The sequence below is a fragment of the Cololabis saira genome, chromosome 17 (genome assembly GCF_033807715.1).
Source record: "Cololabis saira isolate AMF1-May2022 chromosome 17, fColSai1.1, whole genome shotgun sequence".
Taxonomy (NCBI): Eukaryota; Metazoa; Chordata; class Actinopteri; order Beloniformes; family Belonidae; genus Cololabis; species Cololabis saira.
Window position 1 is genome coordinate 34,282,555 of NC_084603.1, and position 21,875 is coordinate 34,304,429.

The following is a 21,875-nucleotide window of genomic DNA, read 5'->3' on the forward strand; positions in this document are numbered from 1 at the left end:
CTGGAATTGATTTGTCCACACCCCAAACATACGCTCGACCAATCCTTCTAGTGCGAATATGAGCTTTGTTATATCTTTGCTGCTCAGTTGTTGTGGGATGTGGCCAAGGTGTGAATAAATAGGAACTCTGCGCATATGCACTGTCACCAATTAGTATTCCGCTATGTTGCCCTCTCTCAAACTGAGCACACAATGAAGAGTTGTGAAAAATCCTTGAGTCATGTGTTGCTCCCTTCAAACGGGCAACAATGTTTGAAAACTCTAAATTGGGAGTTCATACAGCCTGCACAGTGATGGAAAACCAGTTCTTACGGTTCCTGGACTCCTCAGCATCAGGAGTTGATGGACACTTGATTTCAACATGACATCCATCAATACAGCCAATCACTCCTGGGAAGTTCCCATATTCCTAGAATCATGATTTATAGTTGGCTTGCTCAGCAGCATCAGGGAACTTAATGTACAGATTTCTCAGTTCACAAATGACACTGCAGACATTGTGAACTATTCTACACACTGTTGCTTCACTGACACCACACAAATCACCAGTTTCACGATGAAAGGTTCCAGATGCCAAGAATCTCAAAGTGATCAGAACTTGGAGAGAACTGGGTACAGGCCTTCCTCTTTGAGACATGGAGGAAAGTCTAGGCTCAAGCAAAGTAATTATCTCCAGTACATCTTCTTTGTACATACGAAAGCGGTCTCGGAAAGTTATTTCATCAAACTGATTCAATGGATGACTCCTATCCACAAGTATTTGTCTGGCTGGCCTCTGTAGCGAATATTGGTCTTCATTTAGATATTCCAAATACTCCATGCTCCCAAACCATCTGTGCTCCCTTTCACAAACAGGACTAAGCCGAAGTTAAACCTGCCTCTTTGCAGGATTAATATAAACTTAAATTTAGTCCTAGAGTAGCTCTAATCCACCCTTTTGCAATTGGCTTTGTTTAATCCAGAACAGACTAAATCTATGACTATTTTAAGATATGTCTGTGCAAGTGACTTAAAGTTAAGCCAGCTCAAACAGCATTTTAGTCTGAGACTAGGCTTAAGCCTTGTCTGTGAAACCGGGCCATTGAGTCTTTTTTTTTAATTTTCCACATACTGAGCAAATGCTGCAAAAAGGCCTTTTGTATAAACCACATCTCTGTCATTCCTTCTCTGCACACAGATTCACATTGTGAATTGATTTAAAGAATCATCTACCAACAAAAAAATAAAAATAAAAGCAGAAGCATTACCTTTTACAAATGTTCACATTTGTTCAGTGGCCTAGATGCATGTTTTGCATAGGTCTCTGCTGTACATCTCCCTTCTGAAATCCAAGTAATTCAATATGACAAAATGTTTTTTGGGGGGACTGATTTTTCACTTCTGCTGTCGGATTGAAAAGTAACAATTTCTCTTTTTAAATGTTACACTTCCCCTACAAGACAAATCTTGAGTAATTTTTGATTTATTGGTGTGTGAACAGTAGCTATGTTTTAAGCCTTTGTCAGTTGAGTTGCATAATATAATTGTAACCATTGATTTTGAATGTGATACATTTTTCTGCTGCAAATCATTACTGAGCCCCCCCGACAACCGCCCCCCCGTCCTTGAGGAGGAACATTTTATGATTCCTGCTGACTTGATGTCATTCTACGACCACCATGTACAGCTGCACAAGAAGTAGGAACACACACCAAGGTCAGGTACCATAGAAAGAAGCATCAAAATGTTTATTTGTACATATTTTACACTCAACAGGAAACAATGTTTTGAGCTGCCCTCTGTTAAAGTCTCAGCAACTGGTGCAAAATGACATAAAGACGATACATGTACACTTGATAAGTGACTTTACAACATTAAATGGAGGTTTATGATGAGTGAACAGAAAAAAGGTGAAGACACACTGTACAGACAAACAAAATCAGTTTAGTTTGTTGAAAAAGAAATGGTGCACTTGTAAATCTTGCATGTACCACGATAAGAGTCCATGTTGTAATATGTAACGAGGAGAGAAAAATGCATACTGCAGCTTCATAGTAATGGTCAAGTGAACGGTATCAGTAGTTTGATACCAGATTACAGTGCTGCCCAGAATAAACAATATATTTGCATAATATAATTAAGTGGAGAGTCCAGTGTACTTTAAAGCATTTTCACTTGTAGTGCAGATAGATGGGGCCTCTCCATCACAGGTGACCTGAGCAGTTATCAAAAGCTGCAACTTCAGTGCAGGGAGAAAATAAAAGGGATATATTTAAAAAAACAAAAACAAACAAACAGCTGTTACATCCAATGATCCTTATCACAAAATGTAGTTGTTCAACAACATCAGACTTGAAAAATCAGTCTGAAAGCCCAGCTCAGAGTTGATCTAGTCGGGTTGTTCCTGCGATGTTGCTGCTGATCCTCGGTGGGTCGTATCAACGTTTCACTGGAGCTCAGAGCCAAACGTTCCTCGTCAAGGTGGCAGACTGTGACAGGGAAGTATTCGGCGGGTGGGGCGGCATAAAAGGACCACAGGTACCTTTGTTTTTACTTTTTTTTTTTTTATTGTGTGAAAAATGGGCAGTTTCGCATGTCTGCCCTTCCTCCAAGCCTCAGAAGATCATCCAGTTCTTCTCAGTGTGCTTTGCCTTCCGACCACCGCTTAATGTCTCCAGTGAAGTCTCTGAACATCAGAAGATGGAGTCACCTTGTTCATACGCAGGTCCCTTGATGGTGCACCGTGTGTTTGCGGTGTTTCAGACCTCTTTCTTTAAAGTCCTGGACTCGCTGCTGTGACGTGTCCACCAGAGCGCTGGCTATAGCAATACCTGCAACCACAGAGAACAGTTAGAGACACAAAGCAACACTGCAAAAACTAGAAGAAGAGTATTTTGGACTATTTTGCTTAGTAATGCACCGAAATGAAAATTTGTGGCCGAAACCGAAAATAATAATTAACACTTGGCCGAATACCGAACAATACCAAACATGGTTCTTCGCAGTTTTTTCATTTATTTTTTACCAATTTTTTCACCATTGCATAAATCAAATAAATTTGATTTGATAGGCATGCTTTTCAAAGAAAAAAAATCTTTTACAAAATTACAATGTAGAAAATATTTATTGAACATAAAAAACTGAACATTTTTTAATTTCCCAGCATTATGTTGTTTTGGTTCCACCTCCTGGTGAATGTTAGGTAAAATTCTTATGTGGTTACTCTTTGGTTGGCCAACGATTTACAACGCCGTTATTAATTGTTCGTTTTTTTCCCCACTTATTCCACCGAACACCGAAAGTGTTTTTTTGCCATTTTCGGCTGAACAATTTCGGTTACCGAACAATCGGTGCATCACTAATTTTGCTGGTTTTAGGAATTCTAGCCAGGTACATTTTTCTTACCATCTTGGAAAATACATTTTTGACCAGATTAATGGAACAACTTATTTCTAAAGGGGCGGATGTAAAGGCCTTGCAGAAAATTGAGTGTGTACAGTGCTCCTATGAAGAGCGTATTACTTGAGATTGATAGCAGGCTTTCTTGGTTTCACACTGGGATATTGTACTTGTCTCTCAAAACACCCAGCATATGTGCATATTAGTGCTGCTTCACATAAAATAGAGCTGCTGCTCCTGCGTTCAGCCTTGTTCTCTCAGCCAACAGAGCTGCAGCGGTGATGCCGATGATGCCGACTTATTTTTCCGTCTGTTCAAACTGTTACTTAACAGGCCGCAGCAGATTAGAGAATTTTAATTAATTAAATTCAAATGAGTTTTATTTGTATAGTGCCCGTTCTCATCAAAAGTCCTGTCAGGATAAGTTTATAGAGAAAGGCCCATTAATTACAATCCACTTAAAGCTGTAACTGCTATTAACTGCATGCTCCTGTTTATGCTGTAAAGTCATTGCTGATATAAAGCCGAGGAAATGATCCCATTTCCGCTACAACTGTGTTGGGCCACAGCCCTATGGGAACAAGGGAAGCCTCAATTTCAACTTTGAGGCCTCACTCTGAGAACAGCCTTGATTTGAAAACCTCATTGTCTTAACGTTGACTGCATGGTCTTAAAACAAAGGAAATGAAGGAGCTTTGTAGGGGCGTTGCAGTTTATTGCCCTTCGGGAGGGGAGGTTGTGTGAAAGTGACGATGTTTAAGTCAGTGACCAGCGATTTGCAGCAGGCCCCCCTGGTGATGAGAGGAGCGCTCCGCTAGCAGTGGCTTCCCCAATCTCGTCCTCTTTTCTCTCAAACTGTCTTCCCTCTCCCACGGAGCTCTCTGTGAGCTACGAATGCTACATGCTCGTCAACACGAAGACGAGGAGAGCAGGGAAAAGAGCTGCTCCTCACCAGGATCACCTGCGAAGCGTAACCATCCAGCTGTTCACCAAGGAACGCTGGTCTGCAACAGAGAGAATCTCGCTCCGACTTTCTTCACCACAAGAGAAACGTCCAGTGTCCTTACATTTTGTAAGGACTACACCTCATCTACGATCAGCGTGATCAGCATCAGCCGAGGAGCATCAGCCAGCTGGGCTCGTGAAAGCCCACTGGTAACCAAGAACCAGTGAACGCATCCTTTATCCACCCGCGTTACAACGGAGTGACCTGCTAACGTTCCAATGACCAGAACGTGGACCCGTGCGCAATGAGACGACGTGACCAGGCTGGGACGACCAGGGAAAGGGGGAGCGATGCTGCACTCTCTCCGTTACTCTAGTTTTCCTCCCTTCCTTACTACCCCACACGGAAGTTAGTATCTCGGCCATCAGGCCTCTGATCCTTTCAGTTACCACTGCCTGGAGGAAACCTGGGGGTTTTACGTGACGGTCCACGTTACATGACGTTGTCCTGACACACACACACACACACACACACACACACACACACACACACACACACACACACACACACACACACACACACACACACACACACACACACACACACACACACACACACACACACACACACGATCTGAAGTTAGTGTTTAATGTTTAGTTAGTTGTTGTTAATGTGTAGTTTAGGCAGAATTCATGCCAAGTGTTGTTTCATCATCTCTTAACACTTGTGTGAATAAATTCTGATTCATTTGAATGAGAGAAGTTGTTTGTGTTTATTTTATACATATTTGTCACAGCTGTTGGTTGCAAAGGTCTGTGCTCGGACTCCTTCCTTCACTGTTATTCTGTAACCCCCCAGCAACAGGGTGGCATGTAGGGAATAAAAGTTACCTTGACACTGACTTTACTGTTTAGTTATTATCTTCCTGATAAGTCAGTTTTGATTGATTAATTTTGATAATACATTCTTCTATTAATTATGAATAACTATCTAATATCTGAACCAGAACTTCCTTTGTTGCACAACAACTGGAAATAAGCATACTGTAGCAAGGCTAGTGCTATGGGGGCCCGACCGACAGGATTGAGAGGACACAGAGTTTTGTGCAGAACCCTTTTATTCACTCCACACGTGCACAAGCAGCACACAGGTCAGCAGATCCAGCTTCAGTCTCACCAACAGCTCCTTCACAGCAGACTCCTCCCGCAGCAGCTGTGCAGCCCTGCCTTATCAAGGCAGGCAGGGTGGAGAGGTTGATGGGACACACATGTGACCCATCACCTGTGTGATTGCTGCTCCTCCACCCTGCCACACATACATATTCAGAGTTGTGCAGAAATGTTGGCTAAACAACTCTCAGGCTGGAGCAGACTCAGTCACGGAAAATGCTGCTGCTCAGCTTAAAATGTCCAATTTTACACTTCCAATCCATTTATCCTGATGAAGACTTCTGGATTGTGCATCTTCTTTTCTGTTTTTCCTGAGTACAGCTTCCTCGACTCTGCTGCTATTGATCACGGAGTTGTTACTAAACCTTTAGCTCATGGATAAATCATCACCGCCTCTGATGTGGCCAGGTCTTGTATACAATCATCCATTTTGGAAAAGAGACAGTGAAGAGAACTGTTGCATGAACATGGCTCATAGACAAGTTACCTGCTGACACCAGGAGCCATTTGATTATCTTTGATTCATATTCAGTAAATGTGCAACAATCCCCAGCAAGGCAGGGACAATTCTGTAATCCAAAACAGTAACTACCAAAAAGAAGGTCCTTTCCTGATACGAGTGCAGCGGGTCTGTGCAGTTAATCATAACTGACATAATCTTGCCTTTGTCTATGATTTAAAAACATTTCTTTTTTCTTCAATTACTTTTTGCTCTGTGTGTGTTCCTGTAGCATTTGCTGAGGAACATACTACTGCGTGTATATTCACATGACGCTGCCTCTTTCAGGAGGGATGGAAACAAATGAGCAACTCCAGCAGCGTCCGTCATTTGGACACATTTTGGCTTTTCTGAAGACAACAATGAAATGTTTACATTTAACTTCTAACACCACAATCACACTACTGAACATAAATGGCAAATGGCTCAATAAGAATAGCAAAATTACCCTTTACTCACTTTGTGTTGCCCATCTTTGCAATGTTGGCCTCCCAACTTTGTTTTTATAAGATGTCTTCACTTAAATTGTTCTACATATTGAATAAATGACATGTAAATCGTCCATCTATGTGTGTTTGTCTTCATTCATATGTACACTTTAATTGAACAGTTTTAACAGTTGTGCACAAGACAGTTGATAAAAGTAATGAAGATAAAAGTAATGATGTTTTGGCAATAACCCTGCCTTGATGGTGGAGCCTCACACAGATTTGTGAGTTGTTTTTCTCACACATTTCCTCACATATTCAGGAATCAAACTGGCAACCTTCCCGCGCCCAACCACCAGGCCACCGGAGCAGCAGGTCACCTGCTCACTTATAACTGCGGTAAAATGTTCAATTAATCATGGCATTGATTTGACTTCCAATCACACAGGAATACAGTTCAAGCTCTTACACCAACCCGACTAGAGCGCAATACGTCTCCATAACTGCAGGCGGCGCTAATGTGTGTCGCCCAAAAAGAAAAGGAAAGAACAACCGGAAATGACGGATCACTCTAGTCTAGACTTCTAAACAAAGACCGCTGCCATCAGTCATTGTTATCATGTTTGATATGAGCCAAGAAGGATTGAAAATACGATGTTTAATAATGAAAATATACTGCCGTTCACAACAGTCAAACACAATTCAAACCAAATCAAGGACTAGCACTGCACCAGTCATATCGGTCATAGAGGCCGACTCCAGTCATGACCTCGCCCGAGTGCCCGACGGAGTCTGACGGCCGACAGTCAGGTTGGTGTGTCCAGGCCTTAAACTGGTGACCTCATCAATTAAAGTACCTGTCTCCAAAATGAGCCTAAGACTGGACACTATATGAGATTTAACCCATACAGGTTTTATGAAGGAAATGAGGGAGAGAAACTAGATGTTTCCGGAGCAAGAAAAATACTTCTGGTCCAGCTATGTTCACAGAGGAAGTTACCATAGCAACTGACTTCAAGTATTACCTCAGTGTTTGAACTAGGGTTGAGGAACCCTCTCTGTTACTAAAAACGGATACCCTGAGTTTCCGGCGCTTAACATGCACAGTTTGCACAAACACTTCCAGAACAATATTGTATAGTGACAAAATCTCAGAGTGTGAAAACAGGGATTTCTTTTTACTGGTAAAAAGTATCGAAAAATACATTTTTATAGGTGAAAAAACCATTAAATGATGTTGGTCATCAAAGAAGGTAGAAGAGGAGGCCCGGGCTGAATGCTGAACTAGTAAAGACAGGTGAGACACGTGGCGCTGAACTTCAGCGTGAAGGGTATCAGCTGGTGTGTCCGGTGGAGGGGCGGCAGCCCCGTCAAGCACCCAGGAAACGTTTTATCACCATTTCACCAGGCAACGTTGTCAGTCTTCAGGCCAGCAGGATAGCAGCGAGGTCATTCAAGCGAATCTCCCACCACCCTTTCTATCAAACCTTCCCGAACAACATATATATATCTGTATAATTGTTTGACTCGCCTTCCAGAGCGGGGCTGAAAGAAACAGGAAGGATGCATGAAGGCATCACATGCCCCTGAGCGTTGTTACCTTGGCAGCAGTTCTGCTGTTAATGTGGTTTTAGTGTCACGGCAGCTTGTCCCATCGTTCCCTCCCAACAACTGGGAGCCTGACAGTGCATGGTCATTACGACGGCAGCTCAATCTGCTGGTATGCAGGAGCCAAATAAACAAACCAGACAAACAGACGAGGGGAATCTGCTATTCTTGATATGATTTAGATGCCGCATGTTTTTAGCATTTCACACTCAAGTGATTCTTGGGATTCTTTTGTCTTTCCAAAGTGGGTGGAAAGCCGATTACAGTCGTACACCTGTGCTCTGAATTGGTTTGGTAAAGTTCTAATATTTAAATGTGGGAGCCAGGTTTCATGTACTGTGGAGAGGGATGTACTGGCCAGCAGCACCTGCTGTTGGAGTGTAGTGGGTTTTGGTGGTGGGGGGTGGGGTACTCAGGGCCGCCCCTGACCGAATTGGCCCTAAGCAACATGTTATTTGGAGGCCCCCCCCGGGCCAAACCCTCACACCTCTCTCCATCCCAAACGTATTATTGGTACAAAATGACCAATAACACACCATTTTACTTGACATCCTTTATTAATATTAACAAATGTACAGTTTGTATAGATAAAGTAGTTTGACTGCACGAGTAAAAAGATAATAATAATTTAAAAATCAACCTGAAATAAATAAATATATACTTTAAAAAACTTAAAACTGAAATAAACAAATCCGAGTCACAAATAGCGATCAATTACTCATCAAAAGAAAGTTACTTCCACCACCTCAAAACCACAAAACCACCACAAAAAGCCTCAAAACAGGTCTAGCAGGTCGGAAATCAGAACTAAACACGCACGTGTGCCTTTTACAGACGCACGTTCATCTCCTTAAAAATAGTTAAACTTCTTAACAACATAAATTGATATAAAACTATAACCAATATGTAATATATTGGCTGGAAATTATACCTTTTATATACGACCAACTGGTCATGTGACCACTCTTTTTCAACAGAGATGAATGCAGAGGGCGTTAATTAGGCGTTCAATAAATGTTCATCAGGACCGCTAGAAAAACACAATTCTCCAGTCTAGACAGAGATTCCTATCTAATGAGTGGCAGTTCAGGTGTTTGTGCTACAACGATTTATTTCAATAACATCCCCACCTTCAAGTGAAGCGCAAGTTTCCTCGTGTTTTGCCTCTTTTTTCTTCTCTTGCTCGCCTCTGATTTGTGATGTCTTTTGAACTTTTGAATCTCTCCTTCTGTAGCTCTGCAAGAGCCTGCCTGCACGCAGCCGTCTGATTGGTTAGGTGTGCCATCAATCATTGTGCGGTCAGATTAGAGGTCTCTTTTCCCTCCTCAGCCTCCCGGTAGCGCACATGCGTTACCGTGCAAATGCGCCCCCTCGCGCAAAATGTGGCCCCCGTTGGAAGATGAGGCCCTACGCACAGCTCTGTTCTGCGTTTAGGGAGGGACAGCCCTGCGGCTACTCAAGTGTGAAGGACTTCTGGGGCTGTACGTGCACGTTGACCCTTGTTGCATTGGTGCTTTAGAAATCACTAGGCAACACAACTCTGGACAACAACTAGGCCATAGTTCACCAGTGACCAATGCAATGGTTTTGTGTGTACAAAAGCCTTAAGAAGTCAAAAGTGTAGTTTTCTATCATTGATGGGTCCAAACCAGACAGATCCCTCATGTCGCTGTCGTCCCGACAATTTTATCTTGATTTTAAACAAAATTTTCAAATATTAATATGACCAATACTGTCATTGTACTGCTACACTCCCCCTCCCAGACCACCCTAACCATTTATCTTTCAGTGAGGGACTAGTTGTATGATCTTAATACAAATGTTCACATTTTTTGTGCAATACTCCAGCGTCTGTAGCACGACTCAGCAGACCAAAGAGTACAGAGAAACAGTAAGAGACAAAGTTCCTGAAAAGAACTGTTGGGGTATTTTTTTTTAAACTCCCAAGGAGCTTCATTAAATCCTTAAACAGAAAATGTACCATCCACCCACTAGAAACCTGTCAAGAAATAGCAGAACACTTAAACGTTTGGGCTGGTAAGAAGGGCATTAATCAGAGAAATGAAGCCAGTGACGTGTGCTTTGGTCAAATTAGCTGCCCTCAATTTGGAGGGGTTCCTGAATTCTGCTCTTTATGGTATCACACATATGCAGGATCTTCTTAGATCCTGCAGCAGAGGTGACTTTCTAATCAAGGTTTCAAGGTGTTTTGGAGAAGAATGACAAAAAGTGTTGCTTGAAGTAGTTTGAAACATAGTTAAAGCTAGTTCATGAGAGAATAAACCCATCATGATGCATTCATTCATTCATTTTCTGCATGGAAAGTACTGAAATGGTGCACTGTATGCAGGTACAAGGACGTCGTTCTGCCTGACCTGTGACCTTTCCTTCTGAGCCCCCAGAGCCACTTGAGGGGTGAACCTTGTGTTTGTGCCTCAGATCCAGCAAGGATGCGACCTAAAGCTTGAGTTATGGTTCTGCGTCAAAACGACGCCGTGCCTACGGCGTGTGGTACGCGTCGACGCAGACCACCCACCGCCACTGACGTGCACCTCCCGAAAATTGTAACTACGCGTCGAGACGACGCAGACCAAACACAGACGAGAGGGCTGTGATTGGTTCACTTGGAAGCAACGCATTTCCGGTTTCCGGTTTGAAGCAGTCGTGAACTTTCAGCGCTCTTTTCTTCGTGTATGTGTGATTTTTTTTGTTTTGTTTTTTTGCACAATAGTTGTCCTTATCTCTTTGATTCACTCTGACCGGAAAAAGTCGGATAAACCATTCAGGAAAAGATCGCTAACTAGCGGTCGTGGGGGGTACTGCACCGCGACGAAATGGAGTGACGGAGAAGTCCGAAGGGTTCACGACGGTGTCACGGTGACGGCGCGTGCTCTGCGTTGGTTTGACGCAGAACCTTAATTCAGGCTTAAGCAGCTGCTAAACTCCACAGCGCTTGATGCTCAAATGACGGTAAACTTATCCCATATCTACCCCTAACCCTACTTTTTTCACATTCACTTGTGCAGTAGTGGTATCCCAATTCAGCTATGACGAAGGGCTACAGCCTTCTGAACTGAGATGTTTTCATAATCGCACTTCAAACAGAGACAACACCGAACTAGAGGACAACATGGGTATATTTACCAAAAACAGAACCCCCGGCATTTCTAGCCATGTGGGGAAAAAAAAGCCTGAATCCTAAATCTCGTCACTGACCAACACAAATAAATGCCTACAAGCAAATCATTCAAGATGACTAATTTGAAGCCTACATTTTAGAAACAATAATCCAGTAATTGTAAAGCACTCATGCAGCAGCTCACAGATGACATTAAACTCTGATTCAAAGGGACTTGGTTGGAGTGGGGGACAGGCCGAGGTGTAAACATGGGACTGGATATTAGATGATCCTTTTTAATACCCAATTTACATTTTCAACAACCATAACTAGATGCAGTGAAGTGGTCTTCTGTTATTTCATGGTAACTCACAAACGGTTCAGTTCAGAGACAACAGGGAAACACGACTTCCAAGTGTAGGCCAAAAGAAGATCAGGGGGATGGCTGCTTAAACTACTGGATTTATTATAAGAGCGATTTGAGTATTAAAAAATCGTGGCCCATCTCTAACACTAAAGCCCAGCAGTAATGACAGAAGACACAAACATCATTAATATCCTACTGTGACAAGTGAATATTTCTACTTCAAAATAGCTTTCCCGGTTGACAAATTGCCATCATAATTATGTTGATTTTTTTTCCAGGTGAACACACACGTCTCCATTTGCAAAATTAAATTGGTCAAAAGTAATCAAATTATGCTGCAGGTGAGTGCAAGTACTCAGTTGCTACCTTGGTGACTGGGCGCGCTAATGTGATTGTTTTGTCAGGTGAGTTGACACATCATTAACACCCCCGCAACCATGTACACACACGCATGCACGCCAACCGCCCCCCCCACGTCCCGATAGACGAATGGGGTCGTTAACAGGAGTCAAAATTCTCCAGGAACACGCATCTCGGTGCTCGTCTGATGTGGGGAAAGTGGGTCTGCCGCTGTGACAGGTGGATCTGTTTGGCAAACTCTGACAAACATCACAGCCGGCGCCTGGTACACACTTCCACGTGAAAAGCCTGGTTTCCAAGCGTGCGCTCGCCCTGGATGAGGCCACGAGGGAAGGAAACACATGTATGATCCAGTGTAGCAGCGCAGGAAAATCAAGGTCAGTCAGAAAGCAACACATTGATATTCAAATATTAATGCACCTGCCAGGCACTGATTGTAGGCTTACAGCATGACACACAACAACGGCTGCTTTGATGCTCATTACTTTTATATTACATTTCATCCGATAAACTAGGATGCCTTTCATTAATTGTGTATGGCAAAGCCCGTCTTGTTTAAGCAGTTCAGAAGGAAAAATGCAGATGAGCGTCCTAAAAAGTCAAGGAACATACTGCACTGCAAAAACTCAAAATCTTACCAGGAATATTTGTCCTATTTCTAGTTAAAATGTCTAATTCTTAGTCAAAAAACCTCATTACACTTAAAACAAAACTTAAACTTAAAAACTTGTTATTTGACAATTTTCACCTGGTTCAAGTAAATTTTAACTTGAAATGAGTAGAAAAATCTGCCAGTGGGACAAGATTTATCTTGTCATTACAAGCAAAAAAATCTTGTTCCACTGGCAGATTTTTCTACTTATTTTAAATGAAAATCTACTTGAAACAGGTGGAAATTGTTGTTTTTTTCCAGTGATGATTCTTGTTTTAAGTGTAATGAGATTGTTTTTTGACTAAAAAGGAGACATTTTAACTAGAAATAAGACAAATATTCTTGTTAAGATTTTGAGTTTTTGCAGTGTGTAACTGTTTTTTTTTTCCCAGCTTAATGGATGTTTAAAATGTTTTCTGTCAATCATTTTAATAGCAGCTCGGGCTTGTTTAATGGCCTTTAAAATACGTCCTGGTCACATAGTAAATGGTTGTGTAAATGCCACCGAGTGTCTGGCTAACAGTCAACAAGCAGATAGATGGAGGAGTGGGTTTGACAGGAGTCAGTCCCAGTGGGGGGGATGATTTCAGAGGCAGAGGGGGGTCAAAATATCTGAGAGCCATTCTGGGTCAATACAGCAGAGTTTGTCAGCTCTGGCCTCCGATTCCTGTCAAGCAGCCGTCCAGTCACCCAGAGGGAAACAACGGGACTAAGGGGGGAGGAGGAGGGACCCCCTGAAAGGAAGAAAAGGATGATCTAGCCAGAGTGATACCTTCAGTGTCGTGACCCGTCCCTATCCGTGTACATTACACTGGAATTCCTGGAGAAATTGTGGGCTGAATTCTGCAAGGGATCGATTAAAAGTTTATGATGAGTCTGTCTGCTTCGTGTCGGGTTTACAAGAATTTCCTACATGAGCTTAAGAGTCTTTTTGGCTTGTTTTTCGTTTTGTATTTTTATTCAAGGCCCGTAAATTACAGATAAGGACTGCAGACCACAGTCTGGACCAAACGGGTGAAATATGGTCCAACAAAAAGAAGGTCGTCTCAGTCCAGATTGATTCTGATGTAAAAAAAAAAAAAAAGGTTTTTAAGATGGTCGAAGCTTCTTTTTTCTTCTAAAACTGGAAACCAGGATGTGCTAGATTCTTTCACATATATTCAGCAGTTTCATGCAAGTACATCCTTGGTGAATGTATAAAATAACTGATGTTTGCTCTGGAGATACTCTGTGTATCTCACATCCAGACAGGTTGAGAAGATCACCCTGGAGTCACAGGTCGTTAACTTCTGGGTGTCCGTAGTGGGATTGGAAGGAGCTGGGAAATTTCCACAAACACTTGGCATGGGACGTTGGGGAATTTTTCAAACTTTCCATGGGAATCAACAGGAATTTATTGGAATTAAAGGTCCTAAGGCAATTTCATATTGAGCAAGCACCAAAATACACAGCAAACTCATTTCTAATGTACCACTCGCACTGGACTAAAATTACCCCCCAACATCCGTATGTAGTTCAGTCCATTTGTGGATAAACCAAGTCTGTGTTTTACCTTAATTTATACACATTGATCCCGGAAGTGATGTCAAGGCCTCGCATTTTTACAAGTGACAAGAACGGAAAATGGCGTACTGGCCTATGGTTTAAATTACCATGCCAACACTTAGGGGTAAACGTACCTGGAGTCTTCCTTGAAGCCCTAAAGGTTTTGTGCTGTTAGAGAAGTTTTGCGCTTCATGAAAGATGAAAAGTATTTTACTGCCTGATGCAGCCACGTGTGGATTCCTCTCAATGTCATTCTGATGATCTGAAATAAAGTTGCTTTCGTCAACGAAAATTATGACTAAATATGGTCTTCAACGAACCTTCATCACCTGAGGAAAACGAGACGAGACGCAACGAAAATGCTGGTCATGTGACGATAGCGATAATTAAATATATAATGCAATATTGTAGACGAATAAAAACGAGACTAAAATGTAGATTACAAAATAAAAACTCTGCTAAAATGTGTCTTCATTTTCGTTGACCAAAACCAGACGAAATGTTCCACCAAAGATCCTTAATGTCCATGTTCTCAGTAGTTTCTCTGGTTTAGTTCTGCTGGGTGACGTTAGTCCTCAATCCCAGTGGCTGCAGCGGGGAATCAGATCCAGAAGATGCAGCTGCAGAGTTAGAGGCTGATGCCGTTAACGCAGAGCTCTAGTTCACGTCAATTAAAAACAAAGTTACATAGAGAAACGCGGGGATTTGCTCTGTGGCTGGAGAAGAAGAAGAACCATCTTTGGATACACTTTCCTACATAGACGTGGAAAAGAAAACCCAATGTGTCGTTTAAAAAGAAAAAGATGGGGAGAAATGCGGAAAAATAAATATGTTGTAAACTCAAATTAGAGTCTTCTGTATCAGGAATGAATGTATTCTTGAGTCTATAAGGTAACAATAATATAATAATAAGATAGCCTTGTTATAATTGTAAAATGTGTTTAGCTAAATACAATCTTTGACTAAAAGGAGACTAAAATGGTCCTGGACAATTCCGACTAAAATAAGACTAAAATGCTTTTAGTGGACTGAAACTTGACACGACTAAAAGGAGTATGAACGTGACTAAAACTAATAAAAACTAAAATGATAGTTTGACCCAAAGACTAAACTAAAACTAAAATTGAAACATCCTGCCGAAAACAACACTAATCTGGACCTCTTGGCCGTTTCTCAATTCCTCAGAACACAAGTATACACAAGAATGCATATTGAAATACATTCCTTATATATAAGTAATATAAGTCCCTATGTGAAGCTTAATGTTGATTCATTTCTATAAATGTATCATCTAAAAATATCAGATCATCACACTCTGGGCTGGATATAGGCTGAACTGATATAATATCACATTATGTGCCGCAACGCTAAAATTACCAGAAAAGAGGGAGAACAAGATTCCAGCCTGCACAGCAGCTCAGTACAGACAGGATTGAAATCATCTCGTGACCTTGGTGTTTGTGGAAATAGGTTGGGCCATTTGCGGTGAATTTTTACTTCACAAATCACAGACATGGTGCAACTGAACAGGATTAAAAACAGTGAGAAATCCTCTGAATTTTGAAACCTCGTCTGGAGCCGCAGCCTTGTGGGGAGCAGGCATTTTTTCGGTGCTTGTGTGTTTTACACAAGCAGTATCCTTCCTGCTGACTGAGACTGTGATATTTTGTGCTGTCTGACAGTAAATGTGCTGAACTGCTCTTACTGTGTTAGTTCAGGTGAACTGAGGATACGTTGGCAGCAAGATGCAAGTAACGCTTGATGACATGAAACTACTCTGAACGAGACAGTGCCAAGTTTAAAATTTATAGAGTAATATACAGTGGTGGACAGTAATGGAGTAAATTTACTTGAGTACTGTACTTAAGTACATATCCAGAGGATTTGTACTTTACTTGAGTATTAGATTTCTTTGGTACTTATTACTCTTACTTGAATACATTTCCAAGACAAATATTTTTACTTTTACTCGAGTAAATTTCTAGGAAGGCTGAAAAGTACTCGTTACTTTCAGGTCTGCTCTTTTTTCTTCTTCCCTAAAATTCTATTGGACACAAGCTGTTTTTGTCAAAGGAGGAGACCTATCACAGTGCACGCTCTCCACTGGGATGTACGTAAAGCAGAAATACGTCAAGCCTCCTCAAAACGATACCGCCAAAGTAGCCTGCGTTTGTCAAGACAGAGCCGCAACAAGTCAAGACAGAGCCACAACAATGACTACGCCTGCGTCAGGAGAAGAAAGACAATCCACTGAGTCGTCTGAGTTTGATAATGAGCCGGACTCGGAGCAGGGACTTTCACAAAATCCTTGGCCGTATCTTAACTCAATGTTTGAGTTCGACCGAGTAAAAAACGAGGGCACAGACAAACCACAGACATTTATTTTCAAATGTTTATTGTGTCTGCCGAAGCAGAACTACCTCTCTGCTTTCAACAACTCAACATCGAATTCTCAGAAACAAGAGTTAAAAGATCCTTAAATTAATTTAGAAAAAATATAGTAATTTACTGATGTGGAAAATAAGAAATTTACTCTTACTCTTACTCTTACTTTTACTTAAAGTAAATTTAAAAGCATTTACTTTTGGATACTTAAGTACCTTTAAAAGCAAGTACTTTTCTACTCTTACTCGAGTAATATTTTGACTGAGCTACTTTTACTTGTAACGGAGTAAATTTTGACCAGTAGTATTTGTACTCTTACTCAAGTACTGGGGTCGAGTACTCTGTCCACCTCTGGTAATATAGCCATCAGTTGTCTTATATTCTGACCATCTTTACTGATCAAGTAAGCAGTTTGTCCAGCGGAGGATGAAATACTTAAGTATACACCTCCTGTTAGATTTTCATAGTGGCGTCTTTTTTTGTTTCATAAAATCAATTTTCCACCCAGGGATATTAAAGCAGGTTTCCCCCTCCCCTTAGGAGTACAGCCAAAGTGAGAATGATGCAGCAAAAGGCACAGGATGCTTTGTCAGGAAGACGGACGACGGTGAAAGGAAGGTAGAAGGGAAAAGCACTATATGAAGAAGCAGTCATCATTTTTCTTTTTTATATGTACACTCCACGTTTGAAGAAGGTAAAGCTGAAATGCAAAAACAATATCATTCACACTCAATGTAGATATATGGCTCAAGGTGACTGAATATATGCTGACTGACCACTTTATCAGGTATTCCTAAAAGTGATGTGTGGACACACTTGCACACATATACAGTGGGGCAAAAAAGTATTTAGTCAGACACCAGTTGTGCAAATTCTCCCACTTAAAAAGATGAGAGAGGCCTGTAATCGTCATCACAGGTATATCTCTACTGTGAAAAACAAAATGAAAAAAAAAAAATCCAGAAAATCATAGTGTGTCATTTTGAAATAATGTATTTGCAAATTATAGTGGAAAATAAGTATTTGGTCAACAACAAAAGTTCATCTCAATACTTTGTTATATAACCTTTTGTTGGCAATGACAGAGGTCAAACTTTTTCTGTAAGTCTTCACAAGGTTTTCTACACTGTTGCTGGTACTTTGGTCCGTTCCTCCGTGCAGATTTCCTCTAGAGCAGTGATGTTTTGGAGCTGTCACTGGGCAACATGCACTTTCAACTCCCTCCAAAGATTTTCTATGGAGCTGAGATCTGGAGACTGGCTGGGCCACTCCAGGACCTTGAAATGTTTCTTATGAAGCCACTTCTTCGTTGCCCGGGCGATGTGTTTGGATCATTGTCATGCTGAAAGACCCAGCCACGTTTCATCTTCAATGTCCTTGAAGATGGAAGGAGGTTTTCACTCCAAATCTCACCATACTGTACATGGCTCCATTCATTCTTTCCCTTACAGGGATCAGTCGTCCTGGTCCCTTTGCAGAAAAACATCCCCAAAGCATGATGTTTCCACCCCCATGCTTCACAGTAGGTTTGGTGTTCTTTGGATGCAACTCAGCTTTCTTTCTCCTCCAAACACAACAAGTTATCTTTCTAAATTCTGTACAGGTGCAGATTATTTTTAAGTTGTGTTTTTTTTCCCCCCTTACTGTACCGAAAATGAATCAAACCTTGACCTCAAAACCGAGGTACTTGCTGAACCGTGATTGTTGTGTACCGATACACCCCTATCATGTACTGTATATAGGATAACTCACCTTCACTGCAAAAACTCAAAATGTTAACAAGAATATTTGTCTTATTTCTAGTTAAAATGTATAATTTTTAGTCAAAAATTCTCTCATTACACTTAAAACAAGAGTCATTACCAGAAAAATAACTTGTTATTTAACAATTCTCACTTGTTTCAAGTAAATTTTCACTTAAAATAAGTAGAAAAAATCTGCCGATGGAACAAGATTTTTTTGCTGGTAATGAGAAGATAAATCTTGTAAGAGGTAAACCACTGGGCTTCATCTAGTTTTACACACACACACGAACAAAGATGGTGCTTAATTAAGTGATCCTGTTTAAAAGAATAACCAAAAAAAAAACTTTCACATGGCCATTATATCTTATGTTTCTCCCCCTGATCTGAAACCTTTCAACCATCTGGGCAAAACTGCAGAGAATCCTGAACTCTACTATTGAGAATCAGCAGAAGGGATTAAGTTTCTCTCCCTTCAGTTGGTTTCCAGGAACATGGCAGTGGATTTAACCGTGAAGACTTATTGCGTTTGCTTCACTGCAGCGATTTGCAAATCTGGTTGAGGGGGCGTCGCCATGGACTATTACTACCCACAGCATTTATTCAACAATCTCCATATTATATCTTGCTCTCTGCCCCAGTGCATTCCCAGCCGGTGTTTTCACACCGTCTTTTTGGGAGCGTATAGACGTCCCCTCTTATCAAATCTCTTAGCCTTTTAATACCTCCTCTTTAAAAGACGTTCAACATTTGACAGTGCCTGTACATCTCTGGTGCTGAATAGAGCAGATTAGCGCAGGGAAAGGCTGCTCTCTGCCTCCTGTCTCTATTGGCCATGGATCTAAGCCCATAGCCCACGGTCTCATTTTATATGAAATACCTGTAGGAGCTGAAGCAAAATCAGGTAAGCTATTGAGGTGAAGTGGGTTACAAAAATTATATCCATTTGCCCTTAATTCCCGATGCCCTGTCCATCATTTCAGGCCACTGTGACTGTGACTCAGTCCTTTCTCTGAGACTTGCTCTTAAGTGAAAATTACAGTGAGCAGCCAGCACATGGTGCCTGACTGACAGCAGCTGTTGGAAGGTCTGAGTGCAGTGAGTCGCCTCTTTTTATATTCCTTTACTTGGGAATTGAATTTGGCTCTTGACAAAGACCTATATGTTCCTTGACTGTTCTATTTTGATTTGTTTCCATCTCAAACCAGAAGGTGCTGGTTCTTGATGTTCTGCTGATTGTAGTCTCATCTGCCTGTTCAGCAACAGATCAGCCTGACCTGCATGGTTTACATGTTTCCTTGCATCAACACACCTGATTTAAATTAAAGGGGACCTATTATGGCATCTAATACCTATTTTAAACAGGCCTTGAATGTCTTCAAAACAAGCTTTTGATTGTTTTTGCTAAATACGTTAGAAATTCAGCCTCCAAACCATGTCTTTATCTTCCCATTCTCTAACCTCATTATCTATGCAGGATTCTGAGTGGGCAAAGCTATGATAATTAGGTACTGTGCTGATTGGCTGCCTGAATGACGCGATACACCGCTACGAAAGAATGGCCGGCGGAGTTAGTTGTGGGCGTGGTTTCATGCATCGGAGGCCAACCGATGCAAATTGCATATTGGTTACGTAACGACGGGAGCAGAATCTGAACGGCTCGTAGATCCACATCAAACTGGACGGCTCACCCGGGCGGCTGTACAGACACTGCAGAATTCCGTTGCTTTCCTCCTTCTCTGAATTGGCAGGCTGAGGGGAGACCACTTTATATATGTTAAAGCAACAGTGTTTTTCATAATAGGTCCCCTTTGATGGATCATCTGGGCTTCTCACTGAGGTCTGGACAAGTCTGTTAATGACACATTAATTCAGGGTGTGTTGAAGCAAGGAAACATCTAATACATACAGGACAGCAGCCCTCAAGGACTGGGGTTTGAGACCACTGGCTTAAAACGGAGTGCAGAACCCTTTTATTGTCACCAACCACTCTCACACGTGCCCAAGCCCCTTTTCCACAGCATCAGCAGCAGCTTCTCTCCCGACCCCTTGCTGCTGTCCAGCCCTGCCTTATCAAGGCTGGCAGGATGGAGGGGTTGATGGGCCACACCTGTGACCCATCACCTGAGTGGCTGCAGCTCCTCCACCCTGCCAAAAAGAGTCATTACCAGAAAAATAACTTGTTATTTGACAATTTTCACCTGTTTCAAGTAATTTTTCACTAGAAATAAGTAGAAAAATCTGCCAGTGGGACAAGATTTATCTTGTCATTACAAGCAAAAAAATCTTGTTCCATTGGCAGATTTTTCTACTTATTTTAAGTGAAAATCTACTTGAAACAGGTGAAAATTGTTGTTTTTTCCAGTGATGAGTCTTGTTTTAAGTGTAATGAGATTTTGTTTTACTAAAAATGAGACATTTTAACTAGAAATAAGACAAATATTCTTGTTAAGATTTGGAGTTTTTGGAGTGTATAGGAGTAAAAATATTCTGTTAGATTAGGGCTCGGCTGTCTTTTTTTATGTCTTTCTTTTTAAGTCCTACAATCATATAGATTGATGGATACTTTATTGATCCAGAGAGAAATTGCAAAAATATATGTGAAAGGGTCAGTCAATGATGACACCTCAGGGGACGAGAGCCAAGCCCGAGAAGAAGAGAAAAAAGCTCTCAGTGCAGATTTGAAGTGTCATCCAGTAGAAATGGGTGGAGCCAGCCTGCAGGAACTTCAGACTCACACGTGCCAACATCGATGGAGCAGGGCTGTCTGACCCAAGCGCCAACGTTAGTACTTCTGGGTGGAGGCCAGCCTGGAGGTAACACAAACTGCAGTCCATCGACTCCTCACTAAGGGCTGGTTCCAAAACCCCTCTTCAGAAAGCCTATCCGTGACTCCATAGAGTTTGTCCAATAATGATGGACCGATGTCTGACCATATGTTAGAGGAGTGAGGACTGAGGGATGAGCGGAGTGACCTCAGTGTTTAAGAAGATGCACACTCTGGTACCGACATCGTTTGCGTTTTTATGAGTGACTAGTGTGATCACAACAAATAGTCTGATCTCGACTTTAACCCACACAGACAAGCGTCGCCTGCAGGCTGGAAACACTGGCAGGACTCATCGCTGCTTCGCTGATCTGATGAGGAAGAAACGCCAGAATAGCCTGAATGTCCTCCAGCCTGATTGCAATGACCGGCCTTTTATCAACTCAAGATTCATGAAAATAAATCTGCTGCTGCTTCACTCATGTGCAAGTATGCAAATCCTCGGTGATTAACACAATGTTCTCAGATAGTTTTAATCAACACATTTTTCCAGACTACAAAGCAGAGGCTGAATAAGTCATTATGAGAAACTATTAACATTTAAGTGTTAAGACACGTCACTGCTGGTGGCAGATCCTATCATACAACCTCCTTACTTCCCTGAATAAAACCCAAGGATTCGGCCCCTCAGCGTGAGGCAGAATTGGCACAAGTAAGTTTTAATTATCTTCAGATATAAATAGAAATGAGTGTTTCTGTAAATGAGAATATGATGTTCACAAGACACTGAGCAGCATCACCGATTGAACAAATACATGTTCCACAGTTGGTGGCCCGTTCTCGATAAACTTGAATTAGTTTCCCAAACACACAGACTACTACTCACATCAACTCATTAACAGCCTTAATGT

The 21,875-nt window shown here is 41.6% G+C and overlaps 1 protein-coding gene across 5 annotated transcripts in view; it reads right to left on the minus strand.

Moving 5' to 3' along the window:
* Positions 1-1,712: 1,712 nt before the first annotated feature.
* Positions 1,713-21,875, minus strand: part of atrnl1a (attractin-like 1a) — a 340,130-nt gene continuing 319,967 nt past the window's right edge. For all 5 annotated transcript variants that reach the window (XM_061745230.1, XM_061745229.1, XM_061745228.1 and 2 more), the window contains one exon: positions 1,713-2,810. In XM_061745230.1, the coding sequence (XP_061601214.1) occupies positions 2,695-2,810 (116 nt within the window). In that variant the 3' untranslated portion in view covers positions 1,713-2,694. The remainder of the gene's footprint in view (positions 2,811-21,875) is intronic.